The sequence below is a fragment of the Rhinatrema bivittatum genome, chromosome 12 (genome assembly GCF_901001135.1).
Source record: "Rhinatrema bivittatum chromosome 12, aRhiBiv1.1, whole genome shotgun sequence".
Classification (NCBI taxonomy): Eukaryota; Metazoa; Chordata; class Amphibia; order Gymnophiona; family Rhinatrematidae; genus Rhinatrema; species Rhinatrema bivittatum.
Window position 1 is genome coordinate 45762512 of NC_042626.1, and position 22187 is coordinate 45784698.

Sequence of the window (22187 nt, forward strand, 5' to 3'; positions counted from 1 at the left end):
GAACCAACCTTCCTTCAGATTCCTTGGGTGTCTGTTTTCTCTGGCTTACTGCAGTACCTTACTGCAGTCTTAGCTACAGAAGTGTATTCTGCTTCCTCCTCAGGAATTCCTTCCAAAAACAGAGAGATATTACCACAAGAGATTGGTAAAGGGGTCTGGAATAAGATGAGTCCTCCTGTTAGTGAGGATTAGGTTAAGCCTTTTTTCTTTGGATAAACGAGATCCCTAATTTTACTTTCCCTGCAAAGGATGAGTACAGGAAGGATTCCAACCCAATGAAAAAAACCCTCTTTTGGGGGTCAATGTTGGGCAACCTTATAAGCTGGGTTTACAAGATAGGTTAAAAAAAAATTGAAGCAGCTGGTAGGTTCTCAGATTGCATTGCACAGTATATTCCATTGATACTATCTGTAAATATTACCTGGCAAGCTTCCTTTCTGAGTGACCTTAGTTTAAATTGGATCGTGACACATGTGAAGATCACTAGCCCAAACGGAACAGATCCTGGGACCAAGGTTCAGTACAGATTCTCTCTCTCTCCTAGTACTTTTGGGAACCTAGAAAGTTTGCACTCTTCAGCCACCCCCATACATGAATGCTTTTGTTTTTGGTGGGAAAGTATGTGAGGAGCCTCAGGAGCAGTGTGGGGTGGTAAAAGCAATTCTGGAGAGGCCTTTCATATTGACGGTGATCCTGGGACCCAAGGGAGCAGGAAGGTTTGAGCTGCTTCATTTCTGGATGGTCCACAAGGAGGACTTCCATCCAGTTCTTGGTCAGCAGTAGGTTCACCAATCCCTGAGGCAGGCTCAACTCATGATGAATTAATGGCTTCTCAAGATCACAAGGCCTGGTCATGTCTTGAAGTTCGTGTTCGTTCTCAGTTCCTATATGGTTTTCCCTTGTTCGTCCATAGAGAAGAAAGCTGCAGGGCAGTCCACTCTAAAGTGACTTCTCTCATTGATGGTGGTCGTCCTGGGCCAGAGGCTCAAGAGAGGCAAGGACATTACATGGATTTACTTTGTAGTTCCATACTAGGAGGGTTCCTTTCACCCTATCTTGGCTTTGAACAGGATAATTGACTTCTTGAAGGTGACTCACTTTAGAAAGGAAAACTTGCGGTCAGTGATCATGGCAGTGATAGGCCCATGATAGGTAGAGTGTATGTATGGCTGAGGGCAGCATCCTCATGTATTCTCCCCTTGGCTCCTGATGGACAGAGTAGTTCATAAGGTTGCGGGGTGTCTGGTCCTTGTTCTTCTGGCAGCTTCAGATGGGCCTCATTGGCAGTGGTATGCAGATCTTTCATGCCTTTTGTGTGACACTCTTCTGGTAGCTCTGGGTTGGCCTCAATGGCCGTGGTATGTGGATTGGTTTGTGCCTGTTCTGCGATTGTCGTCTTCGTTTCCCATCTCTTGGGAACTTACTCTGCTAGGGACCCGTGGCTCATGAGAATACAATTTGATTCTGTTTTATGGTCTGAATCTTGAAAGGAAATTAGAATACTCTCTCACAAAGGGGTAATAGCCAGCTGAATATTCAACATAGAAAAAAACCTACCAACCCAATGTGATAACCAATATATTCCGTGTAAATACACATAGAAAAATTTAGTTTGTAAAGACCTCATACAAAGGCACACATTTCCATGCTAATTAGCACAAGGTGTAGGTATACCATTAGTATAATCATAGGTCCTTTTTTTTTTTTTTTTTAAGCGTTTTCAATTTGCTCATTTGTGATAAAGTGAATATGATCATTCAAAAATACAATGTCAAGCTATATTATTATTAAAATAGTACTGTGAGTGTCCATTTATTAAAGCATGGCATTGATGGCAAAAAGCCTTATGACACTTAGCTTTTAAGCTGTTAGAGGAAATGCCTGAAACCTTAGTCGTAGAGGCTTGTATGGTGTGAGCCCGACACTGAGCGCGTTTCGGCATGTGACAGCCTTCTTCAAGGGGCCGGTTATGTGTATAGTAGTAGCAGCGGCATATTCACATGCCGAAACGCACTTCTGGACTCTAGTACATACTTCTCAAGAGGATGACCATGTGCTGGTTTCATGGGGGATGTCTCTTCTCCAACTCTGGGCTAGAGGACACAACAGTTCATAGACCACATGATTGAACTGAAGAATCTTTACCTCATTTGTGGCCAGTGACAAGGAGAGCCTCTCCTGACCAGGATGATAGATTTGTTCCCTTGAGGGAGAGTCACCTCCATACCTCGGGAGCTCCCACCAGAAGTCCTAATAGTGGAATCTAGCCCACCTCAGTGGGCAGGCTATCCCTCTTTGTGAAGGAATCTAGCTAGAGGACACTGCCATCTGGAACATGCCCTGGTAGTATTTCCTTTTGAGGTGACAAAGGCCTCATCCTTGATCACCCTCCTCTTCATTGTAGTCAATCTTCAGGCTTTGATGGTAGGGGAGAGGATTCACCTGTTCTTTGAAGAGTGTGCTCACTATGTTTATATTTTTCTTTTGTTCTTATGCCTCATTGTAAAAATTGATGTTGCACTCAAGTTTTAAATTTAAAAAAAAAAAAATCATCAGAGAATGTTGGATCCTCAAATAGTGAAATGTGGTTGCCATTTGCACTTCTTCCATCCTCCACTGTAGTGTCGATGGTTAGCCTTCAATCTAGATCTATCTTCTCAGCCAGCAGGTGATAAAACTTGTTGCTTGCAAAGGCCATGGCAAGGAGTTCTATTCCACTATTTCTTTATCCCCCAAAAAATTCATTTAAACTGAAGACCAGATGTGCGCCCTGGATCTGAAAGATGCATATGCCTACATACCAATCTATCCTTCTTACTGGAAATACCTCAGAATTGTGGTGGATTCTTTTTCTTACCAATTCAAGGTTCTCTCCTTTTGGGCTCTTGGTCTTGGTCTTCACAAAAAGCCTAGTAGTAGCAGCAGCACACCTCAATTGTCAGTGAATTCATGTCTTTCCTTACTTGGATGATTGGATGTTGCTGGGACTCCCTGCAGAAGTCAATCCAGCTTTTTCGGTCACTAGGTTTCAGTCAGCTTTGCCAAGTTGAGCCTAGACTCTACCCAAAGAATCAAGTTCATCAGGGCATAGATAATATCAAAGGAAGGTAAAGTGTTCCTTCCATCAGATTGGGCATTTTGTCTTCAAGCACTGGTTCAGAACTTGCTGAAGTGAGAACAAGTTCTGGCCCAAGCAATCCTGATTCTACTCGGATATATGGTGGCAGAGGTTTAGGAGGTCTCCATGATGATATACCTGAACATGAGAGTTTTCTAATGTGGCCTCTGTTCTCAGTAGGATCAACTGCATCAGCCCTTGTAGCATCCCATGTGGGGAACCAAGGACATGAAATTGTCCCTCCACTATTGGCAAGTCCAAAGGTCTTGGAGAAAGGAGCCCTGTTTGAGTTCTACCTCATCAAGTAGAACTAGAAGAGGGGAATGAACACAGACTCCTTTCAAGCTCAAGGGATTTGGTTGGCAGTGGAAAGCCTGTTCCAGATCAACCCCCTGGAGCTGCAAGCCATTTGACATGCATTACTTCTTTATTTATTTTATTTTAAATATTTGTTACCTGCCTTTCCATAGTTCAGGGCTGGGTACATAATAAAACATTCATGGTGTCAGAACCTATACATAATAAAAGCATACACAAAATTGAAGACTAGGCAGGACAATAAAATACATAAGTTGTTATCAATGATCAAATAAGATCATGAAAGCAAGTTGGAGTAGGCAAGTCTTAAGTGCTGCCTTAGTTTTCTTACATCTTCAGAGTAAGAATTCTGATCCAAACCAAGAACTTAAATGGCAAAGCTTTACAAAAACAAACATGGGGGTAGAGGGTCCTGGACCGTCTGCCAGGACTCTATGAAAATTTGTCATTTTTAAATGTAAACGTTTTTCATCTTTGTGTCAGGCACCTCCCTAAACCTGTTCATCTGTGCTCCAAAAAGATCTGCTTCAGAACTTGTTCTGCCTCTCCTCTTTGGACCTCAGTATGTTGTCAAAATGCATCTCAGTGCCATTGCCGCTTACCACCTTCATGTGGATGAAAAGCAGATATAAGAACATAAGAAAATGCCATACTGGGTCAGACCAAGGGTCCATCAAGCCCAGCATCCTGTTTCCAACAGTGGCCAATCCAGGCCATAAGAACCTGGCAAGTACCCAAAAACTAAGTCTATTCCATGTAACCATTGCTAATGGCAGTGGCTATTCTCTAAGTGAACTTAATAGCAGGTAATGGACTTCTCCTCCAAGAACTTATCCAATCCTTTTTTAAGCACAGCTATACTAACTGCACTAACCACATTCTCTGGCAACAAATTCCAGAGTCCAATTGTGCGTTGAGTAAAAAAGAGCTTTCTCCGATTAGTTTTAAATGTGCCCCATGCTAACTTCATGGAGTGCCCCCTAGTCCTTCTACCATCCGAAAGAGTAAACAACCGATTCACATCTACCCATTCTAGACCTCTCATGATTTTAAACACCTCTAACATATCCCCCCTCAGTCGTCTCCTCTCCAAGCTGAAAAGTCCTAACCTCTTTAGTCTTTCCTCATAGGGGAGTTGTTCCATTCCCCTTATCATTTTGGTAGCCCCTCTCTGTACCTTCTCCATCGCAATTATATCCTCCTTGAGATGCGGCGACCAGAATTGTACACAGTATTCAAGGTGCGGTCTCACCATGGAGCGATACAGAGGCGTTATGACATTTTCCGTTTTATTCACCATTCCTTTTCTAATAATGCCCAACATTCTGTTTGCTTTTTTGACTGCCGCAGCACACTGCACCGACGATTTCAGTGTGTTATCCACTATGACACCTAGATCTCTCTCTTGGGTTGTAGCACCTAATATGGAACCCAACATTGTGTAATTATAGCATGGGTTATTTTTCCCTATATGCATCACCTTGCACTTACCACATTAAATTTCATCTGCCATTTGGATGCCCAATTTTCCAGTATCACAAGGTCTTCCTGCAATTTATCACAATCTGCTTGTGTTTTAACTACTCTGAACAATTTTGTGTCATCTGCAAATTTGATTATCTCACTCGTATTTCTTTCCAGATCATTTATAAATATATTGAACAGTAAGGGTCCCAATACAGATCCATCCATCCATCCATCTATCGGAATCAAAGTTCATAAAGGATTTGTGGCATATGAGACCTTCAGTTGCGAAGCCACCAGTTACATGGCACAACTAATGAAGTCTTCCTACAAGCCATTGGAATTAGCTTCCTTAAAGTATCCTACATGCAAAGTGGTATTCATAGTCTCTATCACTTCAGCTAGAAGAGTCAGTGAACTATAAGTATTGGTTCATTACGTTTCATATCTACAATTTTTTCCGCAATAAGGTGGTGTTCCACACTCGCCATTAGTTTCTGTTAAAAGTGGTTTCTGCACTTCATTTGAATCAAGGCATTGTTTTGCCCACATTCTTTCCAAGAGGGGAGAAGCCCTCTGTTCACATGTCTGGGTCTTAGCGTATTAACTGAGAAGAATTCAGTTACATTGTCGGGCTTTTCAACTTTTCGTCTCCTACCATCCTAACAGATTTGGGAGTAGTTGTTGCCAAATGCACATTGTCCAACTGACTAGCAGACTGAACTGCACATTTCTATGCTTTGACAGACCTCTAGATCACAGACTTTGTCGAGCTCATCTAGTAAAGCCACGGCTACCTCATTGGCTCACCTAAGAGCCATCTCAGTTGAAGACATTTGCAAAGCTGCAACTTATTCATAAGTTCACACATTTACCAGACTGTAATGGGATGTGAATCTCTCAAGAAGCTGCAGTAACTTTGGGCAAGCAGTTAGCTCAGTTTTTTTACCCAGCAGTCCACTCTCTCTGGGGGGTCTGGGTTACTCTTTCAATAAGTTCTCCGCTATGCACTCCTCAGCTTGTGATTCCTCATGTATTAAGGCTAATTCAGCCCTGCTTGTTATTGGAGAAAGCAACTTTGGTTACCATAAATAGGATTCTCCATAGACATCAGGATGAATTAGCATAGAAACATAATGGCAGACTGTATGGCTTATCTAGTCTGTCTATCTGTCCAATTCATTTAGTATTATAATTCTCATCACTTCCTTAGAGATCCCCTGTATTTATACAATGCTTTCTTGAATTCAGATATGGTTTGTCTCCACTACTTCCACTGGGAGGCAGTTCCATGCATCTACCACTCTATAAAGAAATATTTTCTAAGATTACTCCTAAGTCTATCCTCTTTCAGCCTCATCTCATGACATCTTGTTCTAGATCCTCTTTTCTGTTGAAAAGGGTTCACCTCCTGTGCATGGAAACCTTTGAGATATTTGAATGTCTCTATCATATCTCCCCTATTTTGCCTTTCCTCTAGAGCAGCGGTTCTCAACCGGTGCGTCGCGACACACTAGTGTGTCGCCAAGCACCGGCAGGTGTGTCGCGTGGCTCCCGGTCCCTCCCGCTGCTCGTTCTTCCCTGCTGCCGTTGCCGCCGGGCTATCAGCACGTTCAAGCCCAGCGGGAACGGCAGCGGTGCAAAAAAAAAAAAAAGCTGTAGCATCCGCGGCTGGCCTTTTCTTCTTCCCGCGCCTGCATTCCCCCCCCGCCCGGACCCGGAACAGGAAGTGGTGCGCGGGAAGAAGAAAGGCCGTGCCGCAAGAGAACCCACGCCTCGCGCGCCATCACGGCACACATGGGGAAGCGCTGCTGCGGCCGTATGGCCAACCGGTCTTCCTGTTGGGGGGGGGGAGCGGAAGCGCCATGTGCAGCTTCCGCTTCCTCCCCCCAATGCAGGAAGATCAGCTGCCTCTCCTGCTGCCACCCGTTCTCCTGCTATCTTCGGGCGTCCGGCCTATGGTCCGTCGATCTTCCTGCTTGGGGTGGGGGAGCGGAAGCGTCGCGCACAGCTTCCGCTTTCTCCCCCAGAGCAGGAAGATCAGCTGCCTCTCCTGCTGCCACCGGCCTCCTGCTATCTTCGGGCGTCGGGCCGTATGGTCCGCCGATCTTCCTGCTGGGGGGGGGGGAGGAAGCGGACGTTGTGCGCTGCGCTGCGCTTCCGCTCCCCGCCCCCCGACAGGAAGTTCGGACGCCCGAAGATAGCAGGAGTCCGGTGGCAGCAGGAGAGGCAGCTGATCTTCCTGCTCTGGGGGAGAAAGCGGAAGGGAAAGGAGAGAGCAGCATGAGCCTCCCGCGATCGATGGAATTCTTCCTTCTTGGCCTGCGGGGGCTGGAGGAGCAGTTACCGTTTGTGCTGGGGGGGGGGGGGAGAGGAAGTGAGTGACAGAAAGAGAGAGAAGCAGCCAGCCAGCCTGTGTGTAAGTGAGAGAATGTGTGTGATTGAGAGCCTGTGTGTAAGTGAGAGAATGTATTTGATCGAGAGTATGTGTGTGATTGAGAGAAACTGGTCAGAGAGCTGATGTATGTGTATATGTGAGAGACAATGAAAGTGACTGCTCAAGGAGATGACTGATGTGTATGTGAGAGTGTGAGACAGTCAGGGATGTGTGTGTGTGAGAGAGAGAGAGAGAAAGCATGGAAGTGAGAAATCTGGGTATGTGAGAAAGCATGGGAGTAAGAAGCCTGGTGTTGTGGGGGTGTATGTGAAAGAAAGCATGGGAGTGAGAAGCCTGATTATGTGAGAGAGAGCATGGGAGTGGGAAGCCTGTGTGTGTGCATGTATATGAGAGAGACTGGTTGGTAAGGTGACGGTGTGACTGGTGTGTATGTGAATGTGAGAGAGAGAATGTGATTCAGGGAATGAGAAGCCTGTGCACGTGGAGAGCGAGCATGGAAATGAGAGAGAGACTGGGTGTGTGTGTGTGTGTAACAGAGAAAGTGATTATGGGAATGAGAAGCCTGTGCATGTGAAGAGAGTGAGCATGGGAGTGAGAACCTGGGTGTGTGTGAGACACAGCATGGGAGGGAGAAGCCTGTGTATGTAAGACAGAACATGGAAGTGGGAAGCCTGTGTGTGTGTATATGCATGAGAGAGATCAGGTGACGGGTGTGTGTGTGAGAGAGAGAGAGAAAGTGATTATGGGAATGAGAAGCCTGTGCAGGTGAAGAGTGGGCATGGGAGTGAGAAACCTGTGTGTGTGTGACACAGCATGGGAGTGAGAAGCCTGTATATCTGAAAGAGAACATGGGAGTGGGAAGCCTATGTGTGTGTATATGCATGAGAGAGATCAGGTGACTGGTGTGTGTTTGCGTGTATGTGAGAGAGAGAAAGAAAGTGATTATGGGAATAAGAAGCCTGTACATGTGAAGAGTGAGCATGGGAGTGAGAAAGCTGGGAGTGTGTGAGATACAGCATGGGAGTGAGAAGCCTGTATATCTGAAAGAGAACATGGGAGTGGGAAGCCTGTGTGTGTATGCATGAGAGAGATCAGGTGACTGGTGTGTGTGTATGTGGGAGAGAAAGAAAGTGATTATGGGAATGAGAAGCCTGTGCATGTGGAGAGAACAAGCATGGGAGTGAGAGACTGGTGAGTGTATGTGAGAAAGAGAAAGTGATTATGAGAGTGAGAAGCCCATATATGTAAGTGGAACACGGGAGTGGGAAGCCTGTGTGTGTGTGTATGGCATGAGAGAAACTGTTCAGGAAGGTGACTGGTGTGTTTGTCAAAGACTGGGAGATGATTGGTGTGTGAGAGACAGAAACTGATCATGGGGGCATGACTGGTATGGTGTGTGTGTGTGTGAGAGACATGGGCCCTAAGGAAGAGGACCATGAGTATAGAGCTTAGCCACTACTGCTGCTTCTGGTGTGTGCTACAGCCTGCATGGAAGAGGAGTAGGAAAGCTGCTGGAGGGGGTAAGTAAAGGTGGCTTTTTAAGTTTATTTTTCTTGATTGACTGCTATTTTAATTATTTAATATTATGTGATGTGTCTGCTTTTTTTGAAATATTTTATTGGTGTTTGGAGAATTTTTAATAGTTTTTATGAGTCTTTAATTGTTGGATGTTATTCTGTTCATAGTTGTTGTGAAACATTTATTCTGCTTATTAGTATAGTTTTACAATTATTTCTGTGTGGGGATCTATAGCTGCTTGCTAGTTCTGTTTTCCTAATAAGAAGTGTATTGGTTTTTAGGGCCTGATTTAATATTTGTAGTGTTGCCTTTTCATAGATAGGGTTGCTCCTGTTTGAGTGTATTCCATAATACAGGTGTAACTGTGTGTGGATTAGTTTATGTGCATTACTACAGATCCTGGGAGTATGTTAGGTCGGTTCTGTGTCTGTTACAGAGATATTTTACTAGCATGTAAGTGTTTTATCAGTCTTATTTGTTGCGTTTTCTCAAGAGGACATGCATTGGTGGTAAACTGCTGTCTTTTCATAAGTAGGGCTATTGAGCCTGAAAGTAGAAGGAGTTTGAGTTGCTGTTACTGAGATGACACCAGAACCAGAATATCTTTTTTGTAGAGTGAGTTGAACGGGGAATGTCATAATTCTGCTTTACATCCATTATTGTGGATCAGGGGGGTTCCAGTGGATGCAAACTGTACATTTACATCTAGCCCTGTGACGATCATGGGTCAGTGTGTCACGCATGTGAGAACCATCTGTCAGGTGTGTCCCGACAGAAAAAAGGTTGAGAACCACTGCTCTAGAGTATACATACTTAGATCTTTTTTTTATCCCCATATGCTTCAGAACGAAGACCACTGACCATTTTAGTAGCCACCCACATCTTTTTGAAGGCGTGGTCTCTAGAATTATACACAGTATTCCAAGTGAGGTCTCCCCAGGGACCTGTACAGGGCCAATAGCACCTTCCTTTTTCTGCTGACCATTCCTCTCCCTATGCAGCCAAGCATCTTTTTGGATTTTACCATCACTTTATCCCACTGTATGGCCACCTTTAGGTCATCAGATAAAATTAACTCCAGATCCTGCACTTCCTTTGTGCTTAGAAGAATTTCACCTCCAGTCTTGTTCCTTTCCCTTACATTACTCTGCATTTTTTAGCTACCAGACCTTAGACCATTCCTCGAGCTTCGCTAGATCCCACCTCATGTTTCCATTCCTTTCTGGCTGTCCACCCTGTAACGGATTTTGGTATCATCAGCAAAAGGAAAAATCTTTCCCGATCAACCTTTCATTATGTCTCTCATAAAAATGTTTAAAATAATTCCAAGAACTGATCCCTGAGGCACAATACTAGTAACAACCCCTTCCTCAGAGAAAATTCCATTTTTGCCTCCCACTCAGATACTTTCTAACCTAGTCAGTTACTCTAGGATCCATACCAAGGGCGCATAATTTCTGTATGTCTTCTATGTGGAACTGTGTCAAAGGCCTTGTTGAAATACAAGTACACTACATCTAGCACTCTCCCTTGATCCTCCTCCCTGGCGAGTCAACTACTTAGGTAAAACTAAGTTCTGCAATTTACTGAAGGGTTCACAAGGCAGTGCATGTGTGGGAACTCAATAGTAAAACTTTACCGAGTTAAGAGAAATGGGTCCGTTTGGAGCTGTCAGATTACGTCACCCATGAGCACCGACAGAGTTCTCACTCCACTACAGACTTGAGGAATCTTGTTGGGTGGAATGAAAAAGGATGTTAGTGTATGTGTCCTTAAGGTCCAGAGCATAAAGCCAGTCCTTTGTCTGAATAAATGGCTAAATTTATTTTAGCCATTTATTCAGAAGCGATTTTCATTTTGAACCTCTCCTGAAGCAGTAACTTGTCCCACTGAATGGGCCTGTGCCCACTTGACCTCTAGGGAATTAAGAAGCACCTTGATTAGAATCCTGTGTCACACTTTTGAGGAAGGGCAGAATCTTTGGACTTCTGTTTTAGAAGGGAGGTTATCTTCAGCTATTACTGAGCTAAGTGAGTAGAATTTGGATCTGGGGCTTGACATCTGAAGGTTCAAGTGAGGGTGCAAGAAGCATATGCAGTAGCCATATTCCAAAGTTCTCAGGATCCATTTGTCTTTTGTGGTATGTCCCCATTCCAGAAAAAATGACTGGATTCTTCACCCCACCAGAAGAGGCAGAGACATACATCAGGGGTGTTAAAACTTGCCCCAAATTTGGGCCATAGCTACACCTGATCCATGTGATCTTTGAAGCTTTCTAAAAACATTTAAGAAACAATTAAAACCTTTATTCTTTGAGCAAGCTTATTAGTAGAAGTAATTTTAGTTTATTTTCATTTCATAACTGATCTAATGATGCTTCCATTTATCATTTGCCCATCTCACACGGTCTGTTTTATCTGTAATGTGATGATGTAAATATTTTATTTTCGATACGATGATTGTATCTTAGATTTTATTTAGGATTTTACTGATTCGGTTGTTTGTGCAATGCTATTTATTTTAAGTTTTCTTATTTTGTATGTCTGTTGTGAGCTGCCCTGGATATGGGTGGCATACAAATACATTTAACCATAACTATGGCATTGAGAGTCTTTGGCCTGGCTAGTGGCGCATGCAGTTTCTCATGGCTGCGAGCCACTGGCTGAGAAGACATATATGAGAGGTTCACTAACTTCTCATGGAAAGAATCTCTGTGGTGAGAAGGTCAAGAAAGCAGTGGATCTCATATAGAACCACATGTACTATGCTTCAAACATTCACCACTGCCATTTTTTACCTGCTCTCCATCTTAGGGGGTGGTCGAGAGACACAATGTGGAAGCAGTTTTTTTTCTTTGAAAACTAACAGCTAGTGAACTGAAGACTTTACCAGTGCAATCATAGAAACTCAAATCCTTAGAAAACAACCCGACAAAACCAGAGAGAGTTTTGACTGGTTCCAGAACACATAGGCAGAATTTCAGTCCCCATGCCACAGAGTTGTCTGAGGAAGGTTGAGCTATGGAAACTGTTAGCCCCTAGTAACTTGAGAGAGTAATATTTTGGAAAATCCACCTAAGCACCTCCCAAAAGGATCTTTTTCTTTCCCCTTCTTATAAGGAAATGCTAAAAATTGGTTTTCCTCCTTCTTGCAGATCAGTGCTCAAGAAAATTGGTGGATACTGTGCCACCCTAGACCTAAGGGCCTGAACAAATTTGTAACAAAAGAAATGTGAAAGATGATTTTCCTGAGCACCATCGCTTCTCTTTTAAACAGTGGAAATTGGTATGCTGTCTGGATCTCAAGGATGTATTTACCTGCAATCAGACATATCCAGGTCACAGGAAATAACTCAGATATGTAGCAGGGAAACACCGTCTTTTATACCACAATCTGCTGTTTCACCTTTTGGTTCCTTATGTCTTAATGAAATTGCCTAGTAGTCTTTGAAAAACAAGTTATATTTGTATACTGTCATTTCCATTCTCAAGCCAACAGGGATCGTGGTTTTGTCCCACACTCTTTCAAATTCCATTACCATTTTAGTCTTCATCACCTCTTCCAGGAGAACATTCCCTGCATCCACTATCCTTTCCATGAAGAAATAGATCCTGACATTGTTCCTGAGTCCCTTCCCCCTCTGAGTTTACAGCTCCTTTCTATCGGAAAAGATTTGATTTTTGTGCATCATTAATTCCTTTCAGATATTTGAAGGTCTGTATTATATCTCCCCTCTCTCTTCTGTTTTCCAGGGTAGACATATTAAGGTCCTTCAGTCTCATTTCATATGGCTTTCCATACAGACCATACATATTTTGGTCACCTTTCGCTGGACTGTTTCCATTTTCACCTTATCCTTTTTAAGATGTCTCCAGAACTGAATGCAGTACTCTAGGTGATGCCTCATCTGTCCTTTTTCTTGTTGATTATGCTTCTCTGTATGCAGCCCAGCATCCTCTGATCTTAGCCACCACCTTTAACATTGTTTCGCCACCTTCAGATCATCAGCACTATCGCTCCTGAGGGATCTCTCCCAGTTTGTGCACATCAGTCTTTCACCCTCCAACATGCATGGCTCCTTTGGATTGCATGACTGCATTTCATGGCATTGAATCCCAACTGCCAAAGCTTGGACCACTTTTTGAGCTTTCCTATGTTACTTCTCATTCTCTCTACTTCTTTAGGGATGTCCACTCTGTTGTAGATCTTTATTGTTGTTCACAAAACAACAAAGTTTACCTTCTAATCCCATTGCAATATCACTCACAAAGATATTAAACAGAACTGATCCCAGAACAGATTCTTGAGAAACGCCCCTTATCACTTGCTCTTCTTTCTTCAGAATGGGTTCTGTTTACCACTACTTGCTGGCATCTGTTTATCAGCCAATTTGTAATCCATTCCACCAAATTTCACTCCCAGTTTTTTCATTCAATTTATGAGCCTTCTGTATCAGAAGCCTTGTGAAATCCAAGTAAACCACTAAGTTGCTCTTCCTGATCCAATTCTTTAGTCACCCAGTCAAAAACGTCAATCAGATTTGTTTGACAGAACCTTCCTCTGGGAGTGGAGGAGTAGCCTAGTGGTTAGAGCAGTGGGCTATGAACCAGGAGACTAGGATTCGAGTCCCACTGTCGCTCTTTGTGACCTTGGGCAAGTCACTTTACCCTCCATTGCCTCAGGTACAAACTTAGTACCTGAATGGTAATCTACTTTGAAGCGCTGAAAAAAGTGGAATATAAAGAGCTGCGTAAGTATTCTGGGATGTATCTCATCCGGCCCCATGGCTTTGTCTACTTTGTTTGCCTAGTTCCTCCCAAACACTCTTCTCTAAATGGGGATGTACCTACCCCACTCTCATCTGTACTCTTGTTAGCCAGCAATGGTCCTTCTCCAGTGTCTTCCTTAGTGAAAACCGAAGTAATTATTAAATATGTCTATTTCTTCCTCTTTCGCCACACCTTGCTACTTGTCTCCTTTCAATCTTGCAATGTCTCCTTTGCTCTTCCTCCTATCTCTATTATATCTGAAAAAGGTTTTGTCACCACACTTTACCTCTTTGGCAATCTTTTCTTCCACTCAAGCTTTTTCCATAATGATTATTTTTCCACATTTCCTTCAGCTTCACCAGATATCCTTACCTGTGTTCCTCTTTTTGAGTTCCCTTGTACTTTTTGAATGCTGATCTTTTTGCTTTTATTTTCTCAGCCACTACCTTGGAGAACCAGATCAGTTTACTGTTTTTCTTACTTTTATTTACTCTTTTTACAGATGTCGCTTTTGTTATAAATCCTTTTAATTTGGCTCACTGTTGTCCCATTTTTCCCAGCCTTCTAGTTCCTCTTCCTCAAGATACATAGCCATTTTACCAAAGTTTGTATTTTTTAAATTCAGGGCCTTCACCTTTGTGTGACTTCCCTCCATTATGGCTGTTATATTCAGTCATACAGTCTGATGATCATTGCTGCCCAGGTGGACATTTGAGATACATTCTCCATTCTAGTACTAGATCCAGTAGCACTCCTCTTGTGGGTTCCATCACCATTTGTCTGAGCATAGCCTGTTGAAGGGCATCCACAGTCTCTCTACCTCTTGCAGATTCGGCAGCAGGGATATGCCAGTCCACATCTGGCAGATTGAAATCTCCAGTGAGTAACACTTGATTGTTCCTTCTTACCTTATGAAAGTCTTTGGCCAGATTTATATCCAGTCCTTCTGGCAAATTTGGAGGCCTGTTGTGGAGCACACCAGTGTAAATGGAACTGCCATCAACTATTTTAAAGATGGCCCACAGTGCTTCTTCCTTTCCCCACGCTCTCTGTCAGGCCGATTCAGTAAACTGTGTGGGAAAGCCGGCACTCCGAGGCGAGTGCCCGCTCTCCCAATGCGCGCCCAGGCCACTCTCCTGGGCACGTGATTCAGTATTCAAATGAGGGCACGCGCTAATAAGGAGGCGCTAGGAACACTAGTGCGTCCCTAGCACCTCCTTATTGGCGGAAGCGGCGGCTGTCACGGGTTTGACAACAGACACTTAATTTTTCCGGCCTCTGTTGTCAAACCCGCTGGCAGCCGCAGGTTCGAAACATGGACGCCGGCAAAATCGAGCGTCCGTTTTCCGGGCCGCGGGCAGATTTCTTAAGATTTTTATTTTGGGGGGCCCGACTTAATATCGCTATGATATTGTCGGGGGGTGTACAAAAAGCAGTTTTTTCTGCTTTTCTGTACGCTTACCTGGTGCCAGCCGCACATTTTACTTTCTGTATTGAGCGTGACTAATAGGCTCATCAACATGCATTTGCATGTGATGTGCGCTATTAGTTTCGTGGGGGTTGGCCGCGCGTTTTCCATGCGCTATTATTACCCCTTACTGTATAAGGGGTAATAATAGCGCGTCAAAAACGCACGTCCAAACGGGGGCTAACGGTGTGCTCGGCCTGAGCGCACCATACTAAATTGGCCTGAGTTTTGGTTGCTCTGATATTTGTTTTTGACAGCTCTAGGTCTTGGATCTTAGGCTGCTTGCATATGTCATCATACAGAAAAAGGAAGGTGGTGGGGTGAGGAGGAGAATGCCAGAGGTGATGAAGCTGTAAAATTTTATAATTGAAGGGGCTTATACTTCATGGGTGAGAGAGCCAATGTATTTGTCTAAATTATCCCAGATTAAGTAAATGTACTAATCTAAAATCAAATCTGCTTCTAATGAAAATGGAGTTTTTCATGATAGTTGAAGGATTGATTGGTTCTTTCAATAACTCTTCTACTTATTCCTCACTACAATGTGATGATCTTACTTGCTATTTTATAGATAAAATTAAAAAGATTTGTTTAGGGGGTTTACTTAAATGAAATGGTTTTAGTACTGATCTTATAGTGACTGTTCCTTTTTTGAATTGGTGGATCCATTTTGAGCCACTTGAAGTTAAAGATGTTACTGAGTTGCTGACCTCAGCATGGCCTTCAGCTTTCTCTTTGGACCCTTGTCCCTCTAGCCTTATTAAGGTCTCTGTTTACTCCTGGATGGAGTCTGCACCAAAAAATTGAAAATTCTGTGCGCACATTCTATAAACTGCAAAACTCTGCAGATTTTTCAAAATAACAAAGTATTTTAGCAAATCATCATCCTACATTTCAATGCAATCCAGTATTTTCATTTAATTAATAGTATAGAAAACAGAGCCTTCACATTTTTCTCACTTAGGGCCAGATTCATTAAGGCTTTTCTCCCATTTTGTGTCTATGGGGAAAAACCCTTAATGAATCAGGTACTTAGTGATTTCCTTCTGGCAGAAAGTATCAAACTGTACAGAGATTGTTTACCTTCTTCATTTGAGAATCAATTAGTCTCTCTCTCTCTCACATATGCAATCTCATATACACACACACACACACTCTCTCTCTCCCCCACAGTATACACGCACACTCAGGTTCCCAGGCAGACACCTACCTTCGCACCCACACTGATTCACAACACACATGGGCTCACACATACATACACTGTCTCCCAATGCCTGGGCCCCTTCTTCAGCTGCCAGCGGGATGAGGTCCACTGGCGGCCCCTGGGTCCTCTCTCTCTACTTTGCGGTGGTGGCTTGCTGGATCATGGCATGAGCGGCAGTAGGAGTCGCATTTAACCAAATGTCACTTCCTGCTGCCACGGGGCAGGTCTTGTGATAAGGACTGTGAGATTGGCCCCATGGCAGCAGGAGATAATGTTCGGTTGAACGCAATTCCTGTTGCCAGCTCCTACTCCCTTCTCCCTTCCCCTCTCTCCCCCCCCAACAACCGTTTATTTACCTCTTTCTCACAGTGCAGGAATAATATACATTGATTGGGAAACAAACAGTGGAGTACAGTCTTCAAGCTGCCTGGTTGTGCCGTGTTCACGAATGCCCCAACCCAACTCTTCAGGCTACCACTCAGGAGTAATCTAAGGAAATATTTCTGTATAGAAAGAGAGTGGTAGACGCACGGAACAGCCTCCCCGTGGAGGTGGTGGAGACAAGGACAAGTATCAGAATTCAAGAGAGCATGGGACAAGTAGGCAGAATCTGAGGGAGGGGAAGGGACTATAAAGCTGAGCTGGAAACATGGACGTGCAGATAAGATGGGCCATATGATCTTTATCTGCCATCATATTGCATGTTTCTAGGCTCAGAGCTCAATGTAAAGTTTGCTGGCGTTATTATTCAAAAGGGTTTGTTTGGCTAACTTTAAAGTTTTGAATTTCCCTCCACTCCTAGCTGTTAAAATTTAGCTGGGCGTGTTATTACCCGGTAAAAATAATGTGAGCGGATAAAAAGAGGCAGCACAGGGATATTGAGAGGTAGGGTTTGATTTCATCCATTTGTCAGGTCTAAGAAATTGCAGGCCTACAATTAGCTTGGTAACTGCTTCCCTCGAAAAGAGCCCAGCAGTCCCCTCCCCCCCCCCCCCACCCCCCTTCTTTCCTGCCAAAAAATATTAGAAAATGTGGTGCCTGTACCCCTGCCCATTCTTTCTGTCCTGGTCCTACCTCCCAAACTTCCCCCTTTTCCTGATTATATATATCTTTTAAAAGACAGGCGCTGGTCCCTTCTCACCAGCCTCATCCTCCTGACCCACCAAAACCCCCAAGCCAGGAGACAGTAGAGTCTTACTGCGCTTCCAGTCTTTTATATTGGGGGGGGGGGGGGAAGCAGGATTAATAGGGAGGACCAGGAAGGATTCTCAGCACCACAAACTTTCTTAAATCCTTTGGCTGGAAAGGGGGGGGGGAGGGGGGGATCCTGTGGTGAGCTATCTGGCCACCCACGTTTTAATTGTGTTTTGATTTTAATTTATTTTTACTTTTAATTGCAGTATAATTTATAATGATGCTAGTTGGAATAGCTGAATTGATATCAACTGTTTAATCTTATGATGTGTGTTTTAATTTGTGTGATTGTATTTTTGGATTCTAAGATGTATTCTCAATTTTATGTGATGATTGAACTGTTTTTGCTTGATGTACAATGCCTTAAGCTTTTTGTAAGGCGATTCATTAAATCTGAATAAATAAAATAAATGTATTGGCCAGCCCTCTGGTAGTCAGTCGGTGTGGGATATGTTTCCTGACCCCTAAGCTACAACATGAATGCATCAAACATTCTTATTTATTGGATTGATAAAACTGGTAGCGAATTTTAATGTGCATGGGAAAAATGTCATTTTGCTTCAGATTTATGACGTTTATATCGTTTTGTTTTCCCATGTGTATTTGTTTAGTTTTAGCATATGCTATATTTTTACAGCCTGCAATACTTTGGCCACTCTTTCTATGAGGGAACATAAGCGACCATGGCACCTCCTAAAGCCTAAATTCTTCCTAGACTAGAGGAGGGTCTTCTATTTCCAGCTGCTGGGGGGGGAGGGAATAACCTGGTATTCTCCGACTTTTTAACCAGTGAGCAAGCTTTCCTTGTGATCTTGAAAATAAAAGGATGGTGGCTTGAGAGCTGAGGCAGAGGAACCAGGAGGGGTTGAACCAGCTCAGAGCCAGTCAGCAGCCCATGCCCGGTAAGTGCAATTACTTACATATGCATCTCTTTGCAGATTTGCCAGGATAGTCAATTCCAGCAAGGAAATGTTAGGTCAGCTCAGAATTTGTGACAATCCAATCATTTTGGATGGTTGTACCTGCAGCACTGATTTCAATGTATGGAATCAGGGACTACAAATACCATCATGCTTGGGGTGGTATGTTTAAACATAGACTGGACTAATAATTTGCTGGAACTAGCAAATATGCCTACTGTTTTTTTTCTAATGAGCTATTTTGGATGTGGTGTTACCTCTAGCCTCACAGTTGTACACTATTGCCTGTGTGGCTTTCTTTCTTGACTATACACATAGAAGCCATGTAGATGCACTCTGTCCTCATTGTGGGAACAACTTGCTCGCTTCTTAGCTCAGTATGGACCTTTGCCTCAACCCCTACATATATACTTTCTCCAATGGATGGATACTTTCAACTGCACACACTAGCCTCTCTGATTATAGGAATATATAGTACAGAATAATGCTAATGATGCTTGGCGGTCTCTCATCAGGATAGTAAGATAGTGTGGCTCTCTTGGGGGTATTGCACATAATGCTGCATAGAGTAGGTAGCCCCATTGAACACATCCCAGAGCAGCAGCTCTTGAAAGGAAAATGCACACAGTTTGATAGACACTTTCACTAGACCTAGATGGATTACTAGCTTCACCTAGCTAAGCTGCCAAATGTGGGGTTTTTTTTCTGCCTGTGACTTAATGGTCATATTTTTGTTTTCCACAGCTGTCAGGAGCTTGGAGTCCAGTGCCCAGGAGGTCAGAACAGCAGCAACTCCTCCTCTGATGAGGAGAAAGATGAAGAAGAGAAAGTGACAGCAGACCAGACTGCAACTGCAGGAAGTCCTCATCCTTTACCTGCTTCTCCCTCATTTATATTTCTTCTCCCCTCGTTTGTTCCCCCTGTTACACTTCCTCCACTTTTGCCCCTCAGAAGAGGCGGTTTGTTCTAGAATCTGCCTCCAGGTTGAAGCTGTGGAGGACATTCTGCAGGATCATCAGTGGAGCAGCTGATTAGGCTTCCTCCACCAGAGAAGCACAGAGGAGAGAGGCTAAACAACCACAGGAGTGAAGAAAACAATGTGAGCAGTCGCCACAAATGAGAAAACTATAGTGTAAAGGGAAAACGAATAATGTAAATGAAAAATAAACAAATGAATATGCCAGATTGCTAAACCGTCACTTAAATCAAAGATGATTTTTAATATAGATGATAAAAATGTTTAAAAATAATAAGTAATAGATAATGAACAAATACAAATAAGAGGCCATGTTTTGGCAAATTGCCTGCTTCGGGGTAAAGCCTTGTTGTATCAAGTGTGTATAACAGACATAAACAAAATACATGTCCAAGGCAATAAAAATAATAGTATAAAATATGTCTAAAAATATTAATCCTGAGGGATTAAAGTCCACATACAGAATTTGACAAAAAAGTGTTTACTCTGATTAGAAGCTGCTTGTCCTCATAATGAACTCCTTCCAGGGCTGCTCCAGTCAATCTGCCGCTTGAGGCAAGGAAAGAGTTAACTGCCCCCTTCATGCCAAGCCCCACCCCTCCCGCAAGCCCAGCACAGGTTAAATCAGCGCAGAAGCAAAAACAAAACGGGGATTCCCTTGGTGTTTAGTAATTTGGGCTATTTGAAATGCTAAGAAAGGGGAGACTCCCAGAGGAGTGGCAGATATAGTGCTAACGTTAGTTGTAAGAAATGGCAGGAACCCCACACCTGCCTCCCAGTCTTTCTCAGCATTTGCTTCTTAGGAAAGTGGCAGGTGGTTGAATGGTGTGGTTCTGTGTGACTCTTGGCTGGCGCAAGGGCATTAGCCGACGTACGCGAACCTTATAACCTTGTGCCCAACTCAAAGCCGCCCTCATACACAATTAAAATATTATGCATTTATAATAGATTTGCATGAAAAAGGGCAAAGTACAATCTTCTGAGGTAAAAACATCACTTACATCATACCTGTTTATATTTATATTTTAATGCACTGTTGTGGTGCCAGGCAGAAAACCTTACAAAAAACAAAAAAAAAAGACCACTGGGAGCCCATGTGGTTAAGCCTATTGTGAAGTGTGTTAGGTGCAGGCTTGGCCCTCACAAAGTCATGAGGAAACTGAATTACAAATTACAGTATAGTAAACCTCCTATACCAAAACAGCTCTGACTGCCAGCCCTCAAACAGTAACAATCTATGAAAAAGCAATACAGCAAATATTACACCAGTCCCTAAAACACCAATACACTTATTAGGAAAACAGAACAAGCATAGTAGCAGAATACTTCATCTCAGTCACACATGCACAACACAGATAGACTCTTACCAAATACAATAGAAAGAGTCATGTACAAATGGAAATATGATCAAATAGAAATACATAGACAAAAACTAAACTGGAAACTGCGACAAGCCAGACTCTGTATGTATTGCAACAATGGAAAAACAAAATCAAGAGTCCTCATAAAACCATTAATCATAATAGTAAAATATACTAAAGAAAGAATATTTTAAAACAGCTGATTTTCAAAAAAAAAAATTGAAATGATTTCCCTAAACTCATATTAAAAAAGAACAGAGTCATCAAATAACTCAATTAAACTAATAAGGATAAAAGAAATTCATTGCTCTCTTAGGAACTTTTGATTTCCAGTAATTCTGAAATTGTCATGGATTAATGGGAGGAGGAGAGCTGCACACACAACTTTCTCCTTGCTCTCTCGTGTACACACACAACACCCGTTCATATATTTTTTTTCTCTCTCTCACATGCGTGCACATACACACTCTTGCACACACTCACATTTATTTATTTCAGTTTCTGGTACAATCATACATGCTCACACATACACTTTTCTCTCCATCTAACACAAGTTGCAGCAGCTTCCCTCTCGCTCATTCACCCCCTGTCCTTCCCTCTCGCTCATTCACCCCCTTCCCTGTCCTTCCCCCCTCGCTCATTCACCCCCTTCCCTGTCCTTCCTTTCTCACTCAACCCCTTTCCCTTACACCCCCTCCTCTTACCCCTTGCTTTCTGTCCCCTCTTACTTCACTCCTCTTCCCTTTCCTCCTGTACACCACCTCACTTTTCCCTTCCCTCTCCCATACCACCTCTTCCTTTCCCATTGCCCTCTCTCCTATTTCCTCCCTCCCCCATTTCTCCCACACCTCCTCCCTTCTGTCTCCTCCACACCCCTTCTCCTCACTTACACCTCCTCCCTGTCCCCCTCTTCACTCACACCTCCTGCCTCCTCCACCATATTCTCTTCCCCTTCCTCTCTCCATTCCAACTCCACTCCCTTCTCTTGTTTGTTTGCTCACTCACCCCTTCCCCTCCCTTTTCTTCCCTTCATAAGGGCCGATTCGGTAAAGTCCGTGGGAGAGCGGACGAACGCCCGCTCTCCCTGCGCACACACAGGCCACTCGCCTGTGTGCGCGATTCTGTATTTAAATTAGGTGGTGCAGTAGAAAGGGCAAAAGAAGGCGCTAGGGACACTAGCGCGTCCCTAGCACCTCCTTTTGACCCGGAGCGGCGGCTGTCAGCGGGTTTGACAGCCGACGCTCAATTTTGCTGGCGTCTGTTCTCGAGCCCGCTGACAGCCACGGGCTCGGAAACCGGACGTCGGCAAAATTGAGCGTCAGGTTTTCGGCCCGACATCCGCCGGCCCATTTTCTTTTTTTTTTTTTTTACTTTACTTTACTTTACTTTTTTTACTCTTCGGGACCTCCAACTTAATATCGCCATGATATTAAGTCGGAGGGTGCACAGAAAAGCAGTTTTTACTGCTTTTCTGTGCAC

General features: G+C 43.5%; 1 protein-coding gene across 8 annotated transcripts in view; it reads left to right on the plus strand.

Annotated features, from left to right (window-relative positions):
• MSANTD2 (Myb/SANT DNA binding domain containing 2) overlaps window positions 1–22187 on the plus strand; it is a 137214-nt gene that overhangs the window by 42778 nt on the left and 72249 nt on the right. Inside the window, exon 4 of one of the 8 annotated variants that reach the window (XM_029572307.1) lies at window positions 11971–13348. The exons of 6 other annotated variants lie outside the window; for them this stretch is intronic. In XM_029572307.1, the coding sequence (XP_029428167.1) occupies window positions 11971–12011 (41 nt within the window). In that variant the 3' untranslated portion in view covers window positions 12012–13348. Of the gene's footprint in view, window positions 1–11970; window positions 13349–19115; window positions 19471–22187 lie in introns of those variants that run through there. One more of the 8 variants, XM_029572306.1, reaches the window with a different exon arrangement.